We start from the raw sequence: 22,906 nt of genomic DNA, 5'->3' as shown, positions 1-22,906 counted from the left end.
TTCATATTGATTCCTTATGCTTTTTTTAACAAATAAAAAACATAATTAGGTCTAAAATAGACTGCTAGCTATACATTTAAAAACAACCATTTTAAACAATCATTTATCATTCTTACAAAAAAGTTTTTTTAATGTTAGTGGTTGAAATGCTGTTGCAATCTCTTAATGAGAGTCCATTTGAGCCTTACTTCTGATAAGTTTCACTTTGTGGAGTCACAGGAAACAGGTGAAAAGGTGTCATCCAGCCCATATCCTGGTCCCTGGAGGAAAAAGTGGTGCAACTGCAATAGATCAATGTCTTATGAACCTCCCACTTCCAACAATACACTTTATTAGATCCATCCCAAGTAGTTTTTTTAATCTTCACTACTCAACCATCTTAAAACCAACTTTAACTTCTTTTATTTGTACATACTTGTACATATAACCAACTATCAACCAGCAGTGTGACATGCAGTAGTAAAGTACAGTGTTACTGTCGCCCCTATGAAGAAGCAAAGACTGTTTACCTGTGAAACTTTGGTCCTTTTCTTCTTAGAAATTCCTCTTCATCCACAGTCCAAACAGAACCTTTCCTGCCTTCAACGCGCACAAAGCACTTATGAAGACTGAGGTTATGCCGAACAGCGTTCTACGCACAGGCAAAGATACGTTAGTTACTTGTTAAATCATGTTACATCTAATAGGTTGTACCTATTAGGAATAAGATTCACGTAGTCTTCCTTAACATAAAACCACTGTAATTTCACAGCCAGGTCATCACTTTCTATCATTAACATATAAGTTGTGAAAGTTTTCTGGTATATAAACCGGAGGCTGTGGCTTTCAGGATTAGCTTGTGTGCAGTGAGTCATGGAATGACAAATATAATAGGTTTACAGTACAAATACTGCATCTTATACCTTCCATGTGGCAGTGTTGTGACGAAAGTAGAAAAACATGCGGGTAAACCAATGATAGATTTCATTCAGAGTAAGCTGCTTCTCAGGGGACTCCAGGATCGCCTAACATAAAAGACAGCTTTTGTGTGACTGACAGGAAATTAAAAGGTAATATACAGGATGTTTAACTCAGCAGTACTTACCCATCGTATCATGGAGGCATAGGTGAAAGGTGGCCTAATGTTTGTGAACTTATAATACTCAAAACTGGGGATAATCCCTATCGCCAGAAAAAAAAATTAAGAAAATAATTACATCATATACTGTTGTGTTGTATGTGGAGATGAAATATGAATGACTGGTAATCTTACATTTAAAGTGGTCATATGATGCTGCTAAAAAGAACATTATTTTGTGTATTTGGTGTAATCAAATGTGTTTATGCGGTTTAAGGTTAAAAAAACACATTATTTTCCACATACTGTACATTATGGATTCTTCTCTATGCCCCGCCTTTCTGAAATGCGTTGATTTTTTACAAATCTCATCGGTCTGAAAAGCGAGGTGTGCTGTGATTGGCCAGCTATCCAGTGCGTTGTGATTGGCCGAATACCTCAAGCGTGTGACGGAAATGTTACGCCCTCTTACCATATTGTGATGCCCTGTCCGGCCGGAGCGATGAGACAAAAACATTAAAACCCATTATAAACGAGGCATTTGTTGCATCCAGTAGGGACATAATTACCGATTATAATGACTTATACTGTATTTTTACGCGTTGCATCGCGCCTCCTAAACATAAAACCCATGTCTGCATTTGTGATCGGAGAAATGACAAACAAGTGCAACTCTACACTGCTCAAAACTCACGTTTGAATCGTCAGTGGCATATTCTTTAAATATAATTTTTTTTTTTTTTTAAAGAACAGTCTGTGATTCAGAACAGTCCTCCATAAAATGCGCTGGACACATTTGAATATTTGGGTTGAAGTGTTCTGGAACAGTGTTGTAAATATAACTTAACCACTGATTTCTAGTCGTGTTCTCTTTTGGAAGGCCAAACAAAGTTTCGCTTTCACAACGAAACACAGTGTCACACACGGCGGTCTAGAGTGAGCGGCGGCGGCCTAGAGTGAGCAGAGGCCAGCGGGGCTAGAGTGAACGGAGGCCGGCTTGAGTGAGTGACGGCCTGTGGGCTTGAGAACGGTGCAGCCGGCGGATTCGACGAAGGAGTTTTCCGGCGTGCTTGCGGCAACCACATGTGACGACCCACACAGATCAGCTCCAGGCATGACGAAGTGAATATCGTCCTCTTTTTGAAGGCCAACCAAAGTAGTAACGCTTTCACAACGAAACACACAGCGCCTTCACGACATGGCGGCAGCAACAACAATACTACAGCGAGAATAAAAGTTACACCTTCTTTCTGTGAGTGAACATTTGGGCGGCGTTATGCAAATCTTCCAACGTCGTGACGTAGACATGTGGGGGCGTATTAGAACAAGCCGTTTTAGGTAGGTGTGGCTGACTCTGAACTTTTACAAAGAATATCTCTTTGGATTTGAGACTTTAGTCTTTGCAACTTTACAGATTTTCTTTATGCACCAAGAGCTTGTAACACTCCAAAGAGAAAGGAAAAATTGAAATCACATCATATGACCCCTTTAACATACATATGTTCAGTTTTAGAATCAGTGTTTTTGTATCGTATAAGTTTAATAGTAACCAATGTTTTTGGGATGTTTTTGTGCTAGATTACCTGGTATAACTTGTGAGGTAGAGATCTGCCAGAATCCTTGTGTTAACGCTTCAGCTGCTGCTCTTTCACTGTCATAAACACCATTTGTGTTCTGAAATGCTGCAGGTTGCAGGAGTCCTGGCAGATGTCCCGGGTTCTCCACACCATTACCATCCTGAGATCAAAAGGAGAAAATTATATCAATGTATAACTTTGGGCATAAAACATCATCTGGCCTTCATCAAGCCCTTGAAGTAGGTCAAATTTAACCTCAAGTGACAAACAGAACATAAACAGATCCCACTGTCATTATGGAACAATTCGATTAATTCACACAGGGTTTTGTCTTGGCTTTTCTAATGCTCCCTTTTTCACTGTTGTACACTGGCTGAAGATCATCGTTGTCTGACATGACCTAATTTCAGGTCAGCTTTAGCTGGCAGACAGATGGCCTTGCATTTGTCTCGAGAATAAACTGGTGTGAAGACAAAGCCATAAACCAATTACAAATCAAGATTATAGTCCCTTCATCAGTATGGTTGACTGGTAGGAGATGTTTGTGGAGACAATATTTGGTGCATACTTTCAAAACCTACCATTTTTTCCTGACTCCTTTTCAATAGCATTATATTTGTTTGTTTAATTGTGCAGATCAACTGATGTAGCTTTTTTCTGAGCATTACATATTCTTACCTTAATAAGTGACCTTGCTGGGAAGATTTGCAATTGTATTGAAAGTTTTCCACTTATACATGATAGACCTTACTACACATCTTAAAATAGCAATTGCCCTGTAACTCTCCACCTGGCTGCTAATTACATTCTTAAGCATATATTAGACCGCTTTAGTCATATGGCCTGAATTTTGTATTTAACTAAATATTAATTAATTTTAATTGCATTATTTATTACATTTAAATATAATATTTAAATATTTTCAAATATTATAAATTATTTATCAAATAAATCGACCATATAATTTATATGTACACTGTATTATATTACACACACACATACACACACACACACACACACACACACACACACACTGTGCTTTGCACTGCAAACAGATTTTACCTCAGAGGTAGATTTGACATCAAACAGGTGTAGCTGCATAGCCTGCAGTTTCTGTCTCTCTGCAGTCAACTAACAGTAACATTCACACAGTAAATATAATGCAAGGTCATAAACAGGCATCCATTTATAATCCAGTTCTCATTAAAACCTCCTGACTGCCACTCTGCATTTATGTATCATTAGCTCCTGTGATACATGATAAATTGGTTCTATATTTCCCACATAAACTGGCCTAATATATTACTGTAGAGCAAAGCATTGTTTTTGTGCACTGAGGTTACATACCTGATTCTGCATGTATTGTACTTCGTCTTTCTGCATCCTCAGCTGGGCTATACTTCTGTCCCCAGGAGCATGGTCAGTAGAAAGGTGTCTAGATACATACATAAAGACATACATATGTCAGGTATTGTTCAAATTATTTAGTAAATTATATTGTCAATTCCATAACTGTCTCACTTTAAGAAATGTCCATATTCTTTGAACACTTCTCTGCTCTTTGAGCACCCAGGCCATCTGCATTGTCCTTTAACACACAGAAAGCCACCTGGAACACTATATGCATGTCTAGAGATGATAATAAATGCTTCATTTAGCACAAAAACTGAGACCATATGGGCATTATTTATTTGTTTGTGTGTTTATTTTCTCAAACCAGATACTCACTTCCCAGTATGCTCTGTGCTGCCAGGTTGAGGGCTTGACATAGAGGCACCGAGTCTGCTTTCAGACTGGCTGTTGTAAAGTGGCACAGGGTCTGACAGGTCAGTGCCAGGTTCTGTCTTACACACAGTGTCCACAACCCAGTCATGAACACCAAATGCTGTGGAGCATTATGAAAAGTTTAGTTTCAGATATAAAAGATTTCATTTGTTTTGATAAATTCTACAGTACCAGTACCTTGTGGGAATGGCTGGTTGCCTTTGCGTAGTACTGATGGTCTGTCCTGTCGAAAATATTTGCTTGTATTTTCACTGGCACTCTGGATATAGACAACTCAAAGTGATCATGCAAGTTTATTCTAATCTTTTTAACCCTTTATTTTTTTAAGCAAGGTGTTGCAATGGAAGTGAAACCTTTTCTAATTAAACTGTACCTGCTGTTTTAGAGTGGAATTTTCAATATGAGATGAGCCAGAATCTCTGAAATCACTGTCCAAGTCAACAGATACCTTTGAAATCACAATTGCAAAAAAAAAAAAAATTTTAAGGTTTGTTTGTGTTACAGGACTCTTTCTTTCAGTATAATGTGCTACTTGAGCTGGGAATTGCTAAAGTGTTTTTTTTTTTTTAGGTGATTTTAGGAATAACTCAAATTAACATTATTAATGTTCATTTAATGTCTATTGTTTTGTGCAGTAATACAGAAGTATGGCAGTTTCTAGTCTGTTACCTTGCTAGCCATGGGTTTAGCGGAGATCAGAGATGAACTGATTCCCCTGGCCTTCATCTGTACGCTGTAAAAGGTAGAGCTGTCTTCCTCTTGGTACTGATTTTGGTGACTACTCCGGTTATCTCCACCTCTGTCTGTTCCAACACCATTTTGAAACATTCCTATATAGAAATATGAAGTCATAAAAGAGCTTACAGTTCATTAACTTTAACATACTACTGCGTACTGAGAGTGAAATGAATCAGCCCTAGCGCAAACTATTTCCTGTGTAAATACACTCACCCTTTGCTTTGTTTCCAAATATAGTATCACTATACATATTTGAATAAAACTGGTAAATGTAATGGAAGTTTTTTTTCCATCTCGTTTCACTGCACGGGTATTTTCTGAACACAAACCATTCTTCCCCTTGAGCAGGGACCAAGAGGAAAAGTGAGCCCTTCATATTAAGAAAAAATAACTAAATTTCATTTTTTACCCATTCTGTGAAGCAAACTATTTTTTCAACTAAAACAAATCATCTTTATTTTTTCTCTTTATTAATGCATTTGACATTACATATTTTACAATATGACTTCACCACAAAATATTTACATGAAAAACAATGTGTGTTTGTGAAATTGGAGATGAGAGTGTTACACTATAAACAATAAGATGGACAAATCTAGTAAATAAGAGTTGAAGTAATTTGTTCATTGTAGATACAAAATAGTACTGAATGAGTTGAATTGGTGTAACTCTCACACATTTTTATCTTATAAATTCATCAACCTGAAATGTATGGACATTAATCTTATTAATAATCATATTTTTCCTCTGTAAAAATAATTGCTCTGTCCATCTTAGAAACTCAGATAAAGTCAATTGCTACAAGTGAAGTACATGCTCAAATATTTATAGCGATTAAATAATGACATGATTGCTATTAAATCTGAAAGGACACTCCATAGTATATTTTTATATTTTCATATTTCCTCCACTCTATATTACTTTGACAGGTTTAGATATAAAGCAATAACTTATATTTGATGTCTAATAGTGTAAAAATGTGGAATCATCAGTGTATTCTGATTCTTAAAACCGAAGATGGACTTAAAGCAAAGATCTTGCACATACAACTTCTGAGAAAGAAAAAAGAACTTCATCTTTGGATTTTAGAGCCCCATTGTCATTGCGGTTTTCTGAACTTCTTTAAGAAGTCATGTGTTGCTTATTTCTCTGACATTTGACATTAACCACATCCAGTGTATGATAAATGTCAACATTTTTCACCTGGGGGGTTTTTCAAACAAGCAACTTAGCATGATGAGAAGGAGAAGAGCCTTATTTTGCAGCTGCTGAATTGTAACTAAGGTTTTAAAATATGCTATAAGCATTTTTTTTAAATCTTGAAAACGATAAAAGTTTTTAAAAGTAGCGTGAGCACGTCATTTAATGGCCTTTTTTTCTGCACTTTATACACTTCTCTGTATCATTAATCATTGAGACTATTTATCAGAGGTTTAGATCTGCAATATGCAAGAGTGTAAATTTCCAGTAATTTGCAGGATTCGTTTTCATTGTTGTTGTTGCCCTAATGCCTAGTGAGAATTTTAATTTGTTCCTCTTAGAGTTCAACCTGAGGATGATATTTATAAGACTGGGTTAATTTAAGGCAATGAAACTCATTATTCATCTCTCAGTCTGAATACAGTCTTCTCTCAGTTCCAATCACTGAGAAAAATCCCTCAAAATATGAGAATAGTCTGGACTGACAGCCAGTTTCATTTTGCAATGATGACACTACAGCATTCAGTAAAATCAGTTTTAGTTTCCATGTTCTGTGGAATTCATAGTCACAATGATAATCATTAGATCTAAGCTGTGAGACAACTAAATGCAGCGAACGCCCATCAAATATTTTCAATTTGCACTCATGTGGAATTAAACCTGAAACCTGTAATTAATAATAAAAAAATAATACAGATACGGAACAGAAAGACAATTCTGGCCTAAATTCTCTCCCACAAACATAGAACATTTCATTCTGACTCACTTTTTTCCATTGTACCCACTCATTTGTATTAACACACAATATGATATGAATCAAAGACCAGGATATCTGAGACATGTACTGTACTGTACTGTAAACTGAAGAGTTAAATAATAGTGTTTATAAGTTGGACACTCTGCTCCACCCAGTTCCACCATCGTGGCTTTTAATTGTTGGAGGTCAGGATTAATTAACTAACATGGCATCTACTGCATTATCTGTGGGAATTGCTGAAGATATGCAAGTTCAAACAAATATTACATTAAAAAGTGTTATTCTTGAGTATTCTCTGGTATTGTACAGTAAGTTCCAAGGTAAGTGCCTAAAAGATTTCCATGCTTGTGAAAATGACTAACCAGCATCCTGTGAATGCATATATAGCGATTTATCTTTTTTATTGTTATTATTATTTACTTACACAAAAAGAATAAGTATCTGCCATTTATTGGTTATCAAACATAACATGAAAATAATTATGCTGGCCTATTGTATCATTCAGAATAGTAATATCAATGCATCTGTAGAATTTTATCTAGTTTTTCTTTTACATTTTTGATCAAACTGTCCAACATAAACTTACCATGCCAAATCATAACTAAATAACTAATGCTGTCATTCTTAAAAATAACAGTTCAAACCAAGAAAGATGTCAAAGTAGAACTGTTTCAATTTCCTCTAAGAACTAATCTCTAATTTCAGGCTTCAAAGAACAATATACCTAACTTCAAGAATCCACCGCTGCCAAAATTGGTTCTTGTTAAAAAGTGGATTGTTTGCTGAAACTAACATGCCACAAAGAACCACTGAAGAACTGTTACTTTTAAGAGTGACTGTCACAAAAACGTAATTTCTTGGTTAAAATATCTGAATAAAGAGGTGACCTTTCAAAAGACATCAAAAACTAATTTTGTGTCAACCAAGTTATTTCTGAAGTTTTTGCACCTACTCATTTTCTCCTCGTGTACAGCTCTCATATACACAAGAAGTGTATTTTTAGAGTTTTATAACTTACCCTTTACATCTGGTGTCTGGGTGATCCTTTTTTAGGTTGGAAAATTGATTTCATAGATATTAGTTTAACTAACACATGATGAAATTGCTATCATAACTGCAGGATCTCTGTAGAAGATGAAGGTTGCTTTACCTCCCACACCGTAACTCTATGTGTGCTTTAGCTTAATCCTTCTCCTCAGCAAAGGCCTTTGTAAGTGCCTCTGCACAGGAAAGAAAAATCAAAGACTGAGTTGTCTATAAGACACACAGACCTCATTTGCGTCTGCACTTTAGGAAAGCACAATGTTTGGTTGCTTGTCTTTTTCCTATGCTGAGCTGTGTTAATTTGTGAGGTAAAAAAAAAAAAAAACCTACAAAGTAAAGAAGTGCTGTGAGTAAATAGTATGTACATTTCCACATCATCTGGAATTCCAGTGCCATTTTAAGTGTTAAATGAATCACAATTAATTCAGTGGTTGATTTGAGAAATGTGATCGTTTTAACCAATCTAGCCTTGAAACATCCAATGATTAAAACTCTTGTGTCAAAACTAAAGAATATTTAGAGTATCAAAACTTGACCAAAAATTCCACACATTTGATGATGAAATCTAAAAATGTATAAAAACTTAATCTTATTTACACATACTGCTGTCACACTGGCAAAAAACAAAACAAAATTAAATAAAAAATGTTTTTGTTTATTTAAAGGGTAAGCTTTTTCTTTTAAAAAATGCATATTTATTTCTGAAAACAAATACCTAATTTATACAACCAGGTTTAAAGAGGGAAAGTTAAAAAACTCACCTGTTGTGCGAGTGTCAGATTGATGCAAGTGGAAGAGCAATTATTAGGTTGAATGCTCTGGAAAATGTTCGGGTCCCCCCTTTTATAATGTTTAGCATGACATTTAGTGGAAATTCAGCAAGACAGACGGTTTCCCCACTGGGTGTTGGTGTGTGTGCGTGTGTATTCATGTGTACATTTACCAGTGTGTAGTAACTGCTAGACTGTCTCCACATCTTCTTCAGAAATTATGTGGCATTTTGTTGTTTCCGTTTCCTATAGGAACTCTACTTTGCAGCAAAATACAATTTTTTCCTGAGTGATTATAATGAAGGGTTTCTTCTACACAAATATTTTATAGGTATTTCTATTACTAGGGGTCTCATACTGTATGTGTATTGCTGACTGAATTTGCCAAACAATATTTTGTGTTTCCTATTATGTGTTTTCTAAATAAATTATTTCTCTGGTGTAGAGGAGCCAAAGCCTAAATTCATCTTAAATATTTCTTGTTCTGTTTTACCACTAGACAGCATTGAGATTCTGCACATTTTCTTTGACAGATATTTCTATTTCCCCTCATTCATTCTGTTTCATTTCAAAACATCTTATCATAAGAGATAAAACTTATTTTCATAAATTAGATATTTCATGTCAGATTTCATGACTGAGATTAAATGGAAAAAATAATAATTCTGTCTTAAATAAATGTATAACTTTCAAATCAAAATCTGGTGAAGTCCATTCCGGAAGACCGGAAAATGAGATTGCAAAGAAAATCACCTATTACGTGTTCGGAAACTCCGTTTACAGGGGTTGTGACGTTGTATTCAGGTTCTGGGGGGAGACTGAACATATGTACAGGGTACATAGCATGTGTGTCGATTAGTTTAACGCAGGAAAAAACATCCTCATCCTGTGGTTGAAAAAGGTTATTTGAGTGTTTTTGAACAAACTGTTCTTCAATAATGACACTCCCAAGCTTATGTACTGTATGTAGACTTGCAAGACTTTTTCAGTCTTTTCTGATACATGTACGTGACTATAAACAACTTAAAAACATTTCTGAATATGAAAACAGAGTAGATTTTAACATGTATCTTAACAGCAGGCAGATCGATATAAAAAAAATTATTCTTCAATGTTAAAAACCAAATGATGTTTGGGGTCATATTTATTAAGTATGATTCCAATATGTACAAATAAAATTAAACACCATGTGATATGACATTGAGACAAAAAAATTAACCACTTCCAGGCTGAACGTTTTGTTTTATTATTTGTCTCTATACATAGTTCATAACATCATAGTGTTTTGTACAATATCATATTCCACTTTGTTCCTGCAAGTCATTTTTGAACCAAGTCTGCACAATGATTTTTCCATTTAAATCATAGGCCTTGTATTTGCTGGGAAATATGGGGATGTATTCAAATCATAATTATTTCATATCCTCATTCAACAACAATACCTGTCAGGAGTGTGGAGAGTTGTAAAAAACCCAATCCCCATTGATTACTTTTTATATTTTCTTGATTTTTCAGCATCCCTAGACAGTAAGGAAAAAGACTGAGATGTTTCAGAGGTAAGAGTTGTCTTGACTATTTTATGCAAGCAGCAGACCTATACTATGGATTTATTTTCAAGTGTATTAGATATAGGTAACACCTTGTAAAACATTTCAGCTGTTAACGAGGCAAACTGTATAATGTTGGTTCCATTTTTACTGTTATTCTTTTCTGTCATATTGTTACAAATGACCCCAACTAGTTTAACAACTTACTTTGATATTAGAGTAGATTGCAACAATGGATCTCTTTGTATTCAAAATCAGCTCTTTTCATCTGTTTTATAATCATCATAATCGTGACTAACATTTGTAGCAGACAGATATAGATATCTTGTGTTAAAATATGAGCGGTCAAGAACCAAAACTCTCATGTTATTCATGGTTAAAGAAAAATGGTTACTATCATCCCCGGTCTCCCTCTATACATATCAAGCCAGACCACTGATGCTGCACCTGTTGCACATATTGATTTCACTATATTAAGCAAGACTGACTGCTCCATCTAGGGGTTAAAATAGCTTACCAATCAATATTTTTAAACAGTAATGGTCCACAATTGAATATGCTTCTCACTACTGGATCTCATTAGCTTCATGATCATTCTGCTATACATATTGTTCATTCGAAACAGCTGCATTTTGCACCACTGACTGGATTATGCTAACGGAAATTAATTTAACACACATTTAGGTAGGCAAGCTGTTCGCACAGGGATTTTTGTGTTTGATTTATTTATGAATAAAAGAATTAGGCCTCATAACTGCTTTTCTTGGTTCACTTTTATTATTTCATAATTCTTCGCATATCATAACAAAAAACTGTACTGATTCTGCTGTTAGTAAATGGTGTGCATCTTAGAGCTCCAATCAAACTTTGTTTAAGAAAGTTACAGGGGTCTGTTACCCCAGGTGGCCTTAGGCCCATTTCACCCAATCATGGAGGAGAGTATGTGTGAGGGGCTGAATCTTCCGAAACTATTTAAAGCTGCATAACATGCTGAACGGCCATAACCGGTTGTTTAAATATGAGTGAACTCTGATCAGTTTTTTTAAATAAAGAAATTGTATTAAAGAAAACTGAACCTTTCTGTTATTTTGTTAGTTTACATTCTTGACAGTGACAAAGCATTTGCTGTATTCTTGACTGAAAATGTCTTTAAATGACCTGAAAATAATAGAATGTTCACAATAGGGTTCAGATTATAATCATCTCATCTTCATTATTATGAATGATTTATTATTACTACTACTACTAATAATAATAATAATAATTTGTATTATTATATTAAACAATACACACACACATATATATATATATACACACATATTATAGCCTACTTAATATAATAACCAATAGATTGACCAGTTCTATTATAGTAGCAATATTTGCTTGCCTTTTTTGTTGTTGCAATAGTCTTTTTTTATTTCCTTCGCAATTAGTATTAAGTGATTTTTTTTTCTCACAACAAACGGCGACCAAACAGATAAGCGTGTCTTTTAAACTTTAAAATAGCAGTGGGGGGCGTGTGCGCTTTGGAGCGGCCAACAAGAGATCAGGGGGAGGGATATACCAACAGAGCCCATCTTCCTCCTGACCTCTGGAGAACGATGGACGAGCCGCTTCCTTCTAAATTTAGACACTTATTCGTGTCTGTGCACTTTGAGCTCCAAACTGCAGCTCTCGTTTATGTCAATAGTTTAGGCCTAGTTCGGTCGAAACGAGGTGACAGACCCTCGCGGGTCTCCGTTGGCACTATGAGCAGCTCGATCTGACTGACGCGCACCATCGCAGTACGGCACCTCTCATGTTTACGAGACTCAGAAACAGACGTAATGGCGCAGGGGAATAATGGTAATTTCTTAACTATCCCCTCACAAGAGGAGCTTTTCAAGACGGCGAGGGACGAGCGTTTCGAAAACAACAGTAATGATGAAGATGAGGAAGAAACGGAGGAAGACGTCAGGCTAATACCGAGGTCTTCTCCTGTTCCCAGAAAGCGAGGCTCTTCGATTGCGGATGAAACCGCCGAGTACATGCGAATTCGCCTGGTGTTACCGAACAGAAGAGTGTCGTTTGCAGACAGTACGGGAGCCGAGCTGGTCGATGTCCGAATGTTTGTCCCGTTTGAGTCAGATGACGAGGACGATTCAAGATGGGTGGAAGAGGAGGCGCGGTACCGAAAAGCCTACCGTGAGCCCACTTACTGTGTGTGGCCGGAGTTCCAGCCGCTCACCGGAACGGAGCTCCTGCTCGCTGTCCACAGCAACAAGCTGGAAGTGGAGAGCGTGGCATCTGTGCCAGACGAGCCTCTGTCATTCGAGGTGCTTATTCGTGTGCTCAACATTTCTTTTCACAAATCAGTCTATGCCCGGTCCACGATGGATGGTTGGATCAATTACTTTGATTACCCAGCCGAGTACGTCCAGGGCTCCAACGAAGGCGAAACGGACAAGTTCTCCGTGACACTGGCCTTCGCTTCACCGTACCTGTTCAACGGAGCGCGGATTGATTTTGTTGTGCGCTATGAGACGCCAGATGGAGAGTTTTGGGCAAACAACTCTGGCAGGAATTACTCGGTAAGTCTCTTACAGTCATATGAGGACGACACAGTCCAGGCCACCACAGCGGACACAACAGAGCTGAGAGGAATCCTCAAACCTCCCAGATACCGGTAAGTGGGCGTCAGTGAACTTATAACACGAGTCGAACTCTGTTCTTAAATCTGTTTAGCTAGCAGTCTGATTTAGCCGTTTAGCACGGGTTAATTAAGCAGTGTCGTACTAAAACGTTAGTTAAAAAAATATCAACAGGATTAAATCTGCCGTGTGTGATATTTCTTAATTGTTTGCTTTTATTCTCTGTAAACTTTCGGGTAATTTACCGTTCAAACAAAAAAAAGTCGAGTTCATTCAGTTAGGCTTTTGCACGCGAACGGAAATATAATTCAAGATTTTAGCTTTGGATGTCGCCAAGCAACGTACAGACTAAAAGCTGGTCTGGAATACCGTATATCAGGGATCCTCAAATCTGGCCCACGAGATGCACTTTCCTGCAGAGTTTAACTCGAACCCTAATCAAACACACCTGAGCATGCTAATCAATGTCTTCAGGATCATTAGAAAATCACAGGTAGCTGAGTTTGATCAGGGTTGGAGCTAAACTCTGCAGCGCATTGGACCTCCAGGGTAAGATTTGAGGAACCCTGCCGTATATGATTGGAAGCGGAGAGGCCGACAAACAGCGTTCTGTGAACACTCCGCTAGAATTCCGCTCCGGGTTTTGCATTTCCCACGCTCTGCTTACCTGTGAGAGAGAAACCCGCAGTAGGGGTTCAATCTTCAACTGGCTGGCAGGAGCCGCCACTGACAGGTCACGTGACCTGCCAAAGCCCCGGCTTAGCGTGCGCTGAGGCCGGGATAGAGTGAGCGGAGGCCAGGCTAGCGTGAGCTGAGGTGGCGGGGTCGAGAACATCGCGCCCGGCGGATCTGACGAATGAGCGGCAACCACATGTGACGGACCCCGGGCTGAACTCCGTTTCGTCCATGGTGAAAGTTGATGTATTCCCTCAGCGACCAGCACAGATCAGCTCTAGGCATGACGAAGCGGATATATCGTCCTCTTTTGGAAGACCAAACAAAGTAGTTTTGTTTTCACAACGAAGCACACAGCGCCTTCACAACATGGCGGTGGCAACAACAATACTACAGCGAGAATAAAAGTTACAACATTTGGGCGGCGTTATGCAAATCTTCCCACAGAGTGACGTAGATATGTGGGGGCGTGTTAGAACGAGCCGTTTTAGGTAGGTGTGGCTAACTCTGAACTTTTATAAAGAATATCTCTTTGGATTTGAGACTTTAGTCTTTGCAACTTTACAGATCGTGTATGCTTTTGTAACACTCCAAAGAGAAAGGAAAAATTTAAATCGCATCATATGACCCCTTTAAGTGACATGAAATCTGACGCACAGATGCCATTGGCACATGCCACTATGCTCAGTGACACTTCCGGTTTTCAGTGGCATGTGTCACTAAAACCTGTGACACATGTCAATGGACTGCGTCTTGTGTCAGTTGCCGCGGTGTGTGTCGCACCTTCAGTAGTGACTGACACCTGCCGCTGGGTGTCGCTGCATAATGTAGATTGCGTGACACATGCACTTATTGGCAGAACGACATTGAATTAATTAACAGTATGTTGCTGTCAAACATACGATTTATTACATCGCGGAGTTCATTTGTACAACAAATATTGAGTTCCTATATTAAGATTAAAATGTGTCTTATGCCCCTTAATGAGTATTTTACATATTTAACGATTATTTTAAGTTTATTTCCAGTAGCCAGTTCCAGTTTTGTGCATTTTCATTTTTGCATAGATTGTACAGTTCAGCTGTATCATTTGTAATTATAAAATAATATAGAGACTATGCAGAGAAACGTTTTAATCAAATGTGCCACCACTGATATTTGCCAATCAGGAATTAGCCTACATATAAATATAAACTGATGAGAAAATGCCACAAACCATTATGATGTCTACTATTCTAATGTACACCAACCATTCAGAAGTGTGCTTGACCTTGACACAGGCTTTTCACAACGCAATGTAATGTAAGTTTGTAATGTAAGCCTGCAACGTAATGTAAGTCTGTGTTATCTTAAACAAAATTTGTACTTATTAACATGTCTGCAGAAAGTCAAATGCTTTGACAAAACATTTAGGCATCTCCTGAAGAAATGCATGCTCATACTATATATATATATATATATATATATATATATATATATAGTGTTTTTTGTTACACAGTTACAATTATAAACAGAATTACATTTAATTTATATATAATTATTATATTACTATATAAAATATTAAAGCCAGATGAATTTATACTTCTAGATTTCCGATGATAATTTAATGCTTCTACATTCATTGTTTTATATTTAAAAAAAAATTAGTAACATTTGTGACTGAAATTGAAAGCTGATTATATGCAGCTTCTGTGCAATGCACTTTTTCATGTTATATTTAGATGCAGCCTTTGCAGTGTAGGAATTCATAAAATACCAATTGTCACATGTTTAAATTTCCTGCTGCTAAAGAAGAAGAACCGTGGAATAACAAAGCTGTATTGAATTCTACAGGGCCTGTTATACAGCATCTGTATTGTGTGAGTTTTGGGGTTGCACGTTCTCCCCACCCCCTCACTCCCTTTTGAGAATGGCAGCCATTCAAGGGTGTGTGAGGAGGATGAAAATAGGACAAGGCAGGTGTCACTTTCAGCTGTGGTGTATCGACCGAGACCTTAACTCTGACCTTTTCTATAGGGGTTGCACAGTAAGAGGCACAACAGACCAACAAAAGTAGACACAAACCTACGCCGATTCCGTCTGTACACCTGGAGACATTCTTTTACCCATTATTTCCACTTTATCACCAACGACAATGAAAGTTTGAGAAAAAAACAACAACAACGAATGAGTGGCGTAGAGATGAAAATGTTTTTTTTATGTACAAACATTGTCATGGAACTCCTGTATTATCAGGAGATAAAAATCAGAAGACTGGTTTCGACCTACAGTTTAGACTCGCAAGTCTTGCTCGCAACCTTTCCTCAAATGTCAAGTGTTGTTTCTATTACAGTGCTCAAACATGCTATGAATAGAAGGTCATAGAACAGGATGTCAATCGAACTGCTTAGCACACAAAATACTCTGAATATGTAGCGACTTAATGAAATGGAAAAGGTTGTACAAAGAGTCACATGACCAGAGCATATGTCCATAATGCTCATCAGAACCTTTCGTGATGTACATGGGTCAAAAAGGGTTTAAGCAAAAAAACAATAAGTGTAATACTGCTTTAAATTGTTGTTGTTTTTCCCCCAAAAAATTTAAAAAGTTTTGTTTAATTTAATTGCAATTTTGTTTGTGTTTTTCTGAGCACAAAATAAATATCATACATTTTTCCCTGATTTACAGAAGACACCCACTAAATTGTCATTCAGTGTAACATTCTTGTCAGGCATATTTACAACAAAAATCAATTTATGACATTTAAAAGACTAATTACTTTCACCCCCAAATACTAACTAGTTGTAATTTTTTAAAATTTGCCAATATCCTAGGTTTTGCCCATTTGTCAGTAAGAATTTTTACTCATTTAAAACACAATAAATATATATTTTAATATGTACAAGTCAGAATAAGCATGTTGTTTGAATTTTTACATAAATATCGTGTTCCACTGAATGACAATATAACATTATTTCAACCAAATTTTAACATTTTATTCTCCAAAAACATATTTTAAACCTTAAAAGTAGACACTTTACTTAAATTTAATGTGCTTTCTATGGACATATAATCACTTTTGTAAAATTCTTTTGATTCGGACATCTTAACGTCTTTGACCCACACATACAGTAATATTTGGACAGGTCCTTATCCCATCATAGGATTTATCATGCGGTTTAAGGGTGAGTGTGGGCTAAGACCATAGACTGTAAAAAAAACATGGACGTAGTGTCCGTGACGTCACCCGTAGGTTTCGAAAGAGCATTTTTGAAGCTCAAAGTGGGTGGATCCGGCCGTCACCATCTTGGCAGCGCGTCACCGCATGTCACTCCCAGATAATCGAAAATGGGAAAAGAAGCGGGAGCTGGTTGCTGAAACCACGCCCACCTAGCTCGACGGTGGTGACTGCAGCGGCAATCCACCTGCCACTCAAGTGGCCATGCCCTTAATTATGCAGAACTTTAAGGCTTAATATAATTTAAACGGATGAGTTATAAAAAAATTCACCCCCCTCACAGTTGTCATGAAGGGCAAAATTAGCTATATTGACCTTTTTTTGAACCAGGCTGTAAACATGTTTTTTTCTGCTATAAAGTTGGGCATTTTAACATGGGGAGTCTATGGGATTGACCAGCCTCTAGCAGCCAGTTGACGAATTACAGTTTAAGTCACTTCCGTGTTGGTTTCACGAGAGCGACTGGAAGGTTGCTGCTCGGCTAAGACAGTCTTCACCCACACTCTGAAAAAAAACATCTCAAGCTCTGGAGGCTGTCAGATATTACCATAGTAACAAATGTCACAGAGGTCACAGTTATTTTCCATTTAGTGAATCAATCGTGTATACATCTGGCCGATGGACTATACTTGTCTTGTACTTTTAAAGGAATGGTTCACCCAAAAATGAAAACTCTGTCATTATTTTCTCACCTTCATATCGCTCCAAACCTTTGACTTTTTTTTTTCTCCAGAACTAAAAAGAAGATATATTGAAGAATGTTGGTAACCATAAAGTTTTGATTTACTTGTATGGAAGTTGCATTTCTCAAAATCTTTTGTGTTCCACCAAAGAAAGTCATTCAGGTTTGGAATGACATGAGGGTGAACATTCTTGGTGAACTATCCCTTTTATATATAAAATTCTGTCATGAGCAACTAAAAGTCTTGCATTAATGATAATTAGTTATATGGATTATATCTATACTTTTAATTTATTAATGCTCTTTATTGATGTGTGCTGCTGAAGAATGATTGTTTTGGTGTGTATGTGTGTGTCTTCTTTTTAGAGCTGACAATGGTTTTGATGACTTTAATGACAAAGGAGATGGTATGTGTTAAGCATCATAATGTACAGCTTATTTATCTCAGATTAAATATAACAAACATTTGCCAGGTTAGTAGTTTATGTTTCAGATTTCTCTGTGATTTTTTTTTCAGCAGATCTGAGCAGCACTAAGTGTGAAGCAGCAGAGAATCAAGCGTCTTTTGCACAGCCAGTTATAGTCCAGCCAGAGATCGACATCAAGGTGAGTGAGGTTTGCTTTGTAATCACCATTTCTAAGTGCAGCTAGGATAGCTGTATTCTAAAAAGATACAGCGTATCATGAACATACAATAAAAAAAGTTTAAACAAAAGTTTGTTTTCCCCTCCTTACTCTAACCTTTACCAGATTTCCATGACGGTTTTCATGTGTGGTATAACAGTAACTCTTTTTTTCTCCGTTTTTTTGCGTGTCAGACACTCTGTCTAGACACTCTAACAGTGAATCTTTGTATGTTGTTACTGTCTGTATCAGTATATAGTTATTTATCGATCATGATGTCTTCTGATTGCTCTCTTTAATCAGTGATTCCATTCCGTTTCAGTTTATTCTTATACCCAGGATTCCTGTCTGTCACTATTGCAACAAATGCAGAGCTGTAGTGTTTTTCAGAGCAACCCAAGCCAGATAACTCAAAAATATAAAATTAAACTTTTAACTCATTGATTGCCTATTGTCTATTTAAATATAGATTTTTATTATAAAGCCACTATCTTATAATGTGGATTTTCATCATACCTGCATACTCACACAATACAATTCGCTTGTTAAAATTTCCACCCAACATCTCACTGTCCAGATAACCACTTGCTTGTGGCTATTTGCAGTGTGTCGATTTGCAGTTGTTTAAAGTAACTGAACCTGGTATTTACAACAATAGCATCACCATCTCAGTATGTGGTCTGTGGTCAACCCTTTACAATAAATTGATAAGACACATTATTTCTTTACCAGAGGCTTTAGAGGGATAGACCACACAAAAATGAAAATTCTGTTATCATTTGATGTTGTTCCAAGCCTGTATGACTTTCTTTCTTTTGTGGAACACAGAAGAAGATATTCTGAAGAATGCTGGTAACCAAACGGTTTGGTAAACGAGCAATACCACTGAATTCAATTCAATGGATAAAAACATTTAGAGACTGAAAGAAAGTCGTACAAGTTTGGACCGACATGAAGGTGAGTAAATGAAGACAGTATTTTCATTTTTGGGTGAACCATTCCTTTAATTGTGAACTGTTAAGCCTTTAAACTATATAAAAACATGATTTTAAAATATATTTAAAGATGTAGTTTTTTTTAATTAGTTATCATGCTGACAGTATATCACATCTTTTTGTAAATTATCCAAACAATGTAAATGTGTCAAATAAAACACTGTATTCAATAACCAACAATGATTTAACCTATGCTTCATTATATATAATATTAAAAACAAGATGTGTATTTGTTGATATTGTTATTATTTTCATCTGTCTACCTGAACAGCTCATTGAAGCTTCCGCATCAACTTAGGTAATGTGCATGTGACTTGCTAACTTGTTCATTTCACCAATTCACTGTGTTGCATGTAACATGCATCCTGTATCATGACCCATAATATTATATCTAGATCAACCATACAGAAGCTAGTCGTGTTCATGCTCATTAGTTTTAAGAAAACAATAAGCTTAGTTTATACTATATATTGTTTATAAAAGCATAACATTTTAGTTTAGTCAGGTCAGTTTAGTCTTATTTTATGTTGACAGTTCCTGATATTTCCAACTGAGACAAAAACTGCTGTGAATTTTTAACAAGATGTTGGGCTGTTTTATTGGGATCCTTGGGCTATTTTCCTATAGACTGTTTTGGCAAGGAGACATTGGGAGGGGGGAAAAACCTGTATAACTGAAGTAAACTCACAAAACTGTTAAAGTTGTATAAAATAAACAGTAGAAATTGTATTTCTGTGTAGTTTCTATGTAAATATTGTCAGTATCATAGCATGTTTACCCTGAGATTTTCCCTGCACAACTTTAAACAGCATTCCCCTAACATTTTCAGCATCACTTTTCTCATCGTTGTTTTTAATTCTTGTGTAATTTTGTCATCACATTTAGAATTATCTTTCTATCTCCCCTCATTGGCACAGGCTTCTGGGAAAAGAGTCAGAGGGAACTGGCACAAACTTCATGCTAACACAAATCACTTTCCTGCACTTTATAATGCACTTGGCATTATATGTAGTTTTATTTATTTTATTTATAGGTAGTTACTATTTATTTATTCACTTATTTACTTTTTTTTTGTGTGAAAATAATTATATATATATATATATATATATATATATATATATATATCTTACTATTCCTAAAAATATATATATTTTTATTTTTACCTACAATTATTAGTGTTGATAATTAAACCGATACGGTCTAAAAACAGCATGTATTTAACATTAATAGAAAATTTATACTAATATCAGTAGATAATTTGTGCTTATAATCAGTGCTGGTGTCAATAATAATAATATGCATTAGCAAATCCAATTTCTCTTGATTCTCCAACTAGTTGCAATCAAGAAATTATTACAGCAGTGCATATTGAATATCAAATTTGTGCCATTCATCTTACACTTTTTGTTAGTAAGTCAATTTCATAAATGCAAAACAAAGTGTTTACAGTTTACATTCTTGATTCTTTGGAATCCAAGCTTTTTTGTTGTTGTAGTTGTTACTTTCCTCTCTGTTGCAGACTGCCAAGAATTCATCCAGTTCTCCAGAGTCCACCAGAACCTCCTCCACAGCAGGATGTCCTCAGTCCACGTCAGCACTAGAGTCGATGTCATCCAATAATTTACCACAAACAGAAGAGTCTGGACTTAAGCCGTCAACTCTATCCGTCCCCCAGTCACGTTCAACACAGCAGATCTCTGAGCCACAAGATCAATTCTATAATGTTGGCCCTTCCTTGTCCTTTCCCCTTCCTGCAGTCCTCGTACCCAGAGACAGCTAAGGATGAATTTGAGGATTCCAGTAAACCTGACCAATCCCTTCATCCACAAAAGAATGATTTTCACATTGAGATGTTAGCGCAAGTGCCTTTCGAGTTAGGCCAACCATCACTGGCTGGGCTTCCAGACATGCCACAAATCCAGGAAGATGGTATGAAGAATGTTAAGGAGAAGGAAGGAAGATTTGATATTGGTCTATAGTTGCTCAATATGGTGTTATCAAGATTGCTCTTTTTCAGAAGGGGTTTAACAACTGCAGTTTTCAGGGAGTTTGGAAAAGTCCCAGAAAGAAGTGAGGCGTTTGCCCCTTCTAAGAGATCTGCTTCTAAACAGTTAGCACCCTTTTGAAAAAATATGTGGGAAGTGTGTGAAGATAGCAGGTTGACGATTTAAGGTGCTGTACTATTTCTTCCAAAATTTTGCTATCAATCTCTTCAAAAGCAGACATAGTATCTTCTTTTTGATATTGCAGTCTAATCTGTCTGACCTTTGCATAACTTGGGGATGTGCTAATTGCCTTCCTGATATTATTGATCTTCTCAGAAAAGGAGGAAGCAAACTCATTGCATTTGCTGTCGGAGAGCATTTCACCGGCAATCCGACTTGGGGGGTTTGTCAGTCTCTCAACAGTAGCAAAAAGAGTGCGAGTGTTGTTTAAGTTACTGTTTATAAGGTTTGAGAAGAAGGTCTCTGTCTAGCTTTGCCTAGTTCCACATTGAAAGCACGAAGGCTGTCTTTATAGATGCTATAGTGACTTTCAAGTTTCGTCTTCCGCAACAGTCCTCCCTGAGGATCCAAACCTTGATAACCAAGCTATTTCCATGTGTATTCCAGAGCATCCAGCGAGCAAACCATTTCTGAAACATCACCAACAGCCTTCAATCTTCAACCTTCAACTGTTAAATCTTCAGCAGAAGATGAACCTTCTACTGCTCCATATCAGACATGTAAAGACCCTGAAACCCAGCACACACTGCCAAGACACGGCACTAAACTATCTCAAATATCAAAGGATGAGACTGAGGTTACTCTGGACACGTGTCTGATGGTCTCTCCAACCTTCTTCAGTGCTGTTATTTGCCTGGCTGTTGGGATTCGAGAGCCCAGTTTTTTTCCTGTGTGTGGGATTATTCCTGTTGTCCCTCTGGTTCTAATTTCTATGCCAGTCAGTGTCCCCCCACATACCCACATCTGTTTCTTCTAAAAGGCCTTAAGACTTTTCCTTCTTCCTTTTCCCCCAGTGCCTTGAGGAATTCCAAAGTATATAAAAAAAATTACATGCAAACGGATCTGGTGTTGTACTTGTTTATGTGGTAAACAAGTAAGTAGAGTGCGAGTTAGTGTTTTCAAATGTAGGAGTCGAGCTTCTGCTTGATATATTGTGTATCATTCAGACTTCCAGTATAAAATCTGCAGTGGTTTATTTACAACCAAAAATTATAGTTTGAAAAAGCAATGTGTGTTTTAGCTGAGTGACATCCCTGTGTACCTCATACACGACTGGCCATTGGAAATGTGGCTCAGCTCATTGATTCATACTTACTAAAATGTGTCTATTTTGTGAGTTTCTCTATATGTATACAGTAGCTACTGAAGATTACATTTGGCTCTTTTTCTTATACAAACTGGGAGTCATTTGTCAATGGAATGACAGGATGGTGTGCATATGTGGTTTTATGTGTGATCAGAAATGAGGTGAGACTGGACAAATAGCGCAGGTGATTTCAGAGCAGAATTTTAAGAAAGTTTTAAGTTTAGTTAAATCTGAGGTTTTGCTTATACACTCTTAAAAATAAAGGTGCTTCACGATGCCATAGAATAACCTTT

The 22,906-nt window shown here is 36.8% G+C and overlaps 2 protein-coding genes across 8 annotated transcripts; one reads left to right on the top strand and one right to left on the bottom strand.

The window, feature by feature from the left end:
• Positions 1–141: 141 nt before the first annotated feature.
• Positions 142–12,751, bottom strand: LOC107591799 (forkhead box protein P3-like). Its single transcript, XM_016281052.1, has 13 exons — positions 12,674–12,751; positions 5,089–5,249; positions 4,793–4,867; positions 4,597–4,678; positions 4,363–4,519; positions 4,156–4,263; positions 3,982–4,069; positions 3,697–3,765; positions 2,641–2,794; positions 1,085–1,161; positions 903–1,004; positions 510–631; positions 142–260 (listed from the first exon to the last, which is right to left on the bottom strand). Exons 2-13 carry the CDS (start codon positions 5,245–5,247, stop codon positions 185–187), a joined length of 1,269 nt encoding a protein of 422 aa, XP_016136538.1. The 5' UTR covers positions 5,248–5,249; positions 12,674–12,751; the 3' UTR covers positions 142–184.
• On the top strand, positions 11,952–21,164 carry LOC107591800 (protein phosphatase 1 regulatory subunit 3A-like). 7 transcript variants are annotated; one of them, XR_001609909.1, is made up of 6 exons: positions 11,952–13,140; positions 18,049–18,089; positions 18,200–18,288; positions 19,135–19,263; positions 19,573–19,599; positions 20,821–20,872. XR_001609909.1 is itself a non-coding variant. In XM_016281057.1 (5 exons), exons 1-4 carry the CDS (start codon positions 12,302–12,304, stop codon positions 19,597–19,599), a joined length of 996 nt encoding a protein of 331 aa, XP_016136543.1. In that variant the 5' UTR covers positions 11,952–12,301; the 3' UTR covers positions 20,821–20,895. The 7 variants fall into 7 exon arrangements, 5 of the variants coding, with proteins under 5 accessions (XP_016136543.1, XP_016136544.1, XP_016136540.1 ...); XR_001609910.1 differs by lacking the exon at positions 19,573–19,599 and having other exon boundaries at positions 20,821–20,889; XM_016281057.1 differs by lacking the exon at positions 19,135–19,263 and having other exon boundaries at positions 20,821–20,895.
• Positions 21,165–22,906: the final 1,742 nt, after the last annotated feature.

This window comes from Sinocyclocheilus grahami, unplaced genomic scaffold (genome assembly GCF_001515645.1).
Source record: "Sinocyclocheilus grahami isolate Dianchi unplaced genomic scaffold, SAMN03320097.WGS_v1.1 scaffold146.1, whole genome shotgun sequence".
Lineage (NCBI taxonomy): Eukaryota > Metazoa > Chordata > Actinopteri > Cypriniformes > Cyprinidae > Sinocyclocheilus > Sinocyclocheilus grahami.
The sequence above is the reverse complement of the archived record's forward strand: the minus strand, read 5'-3'. Positions and strand labels throughout refer to the sequence as shown.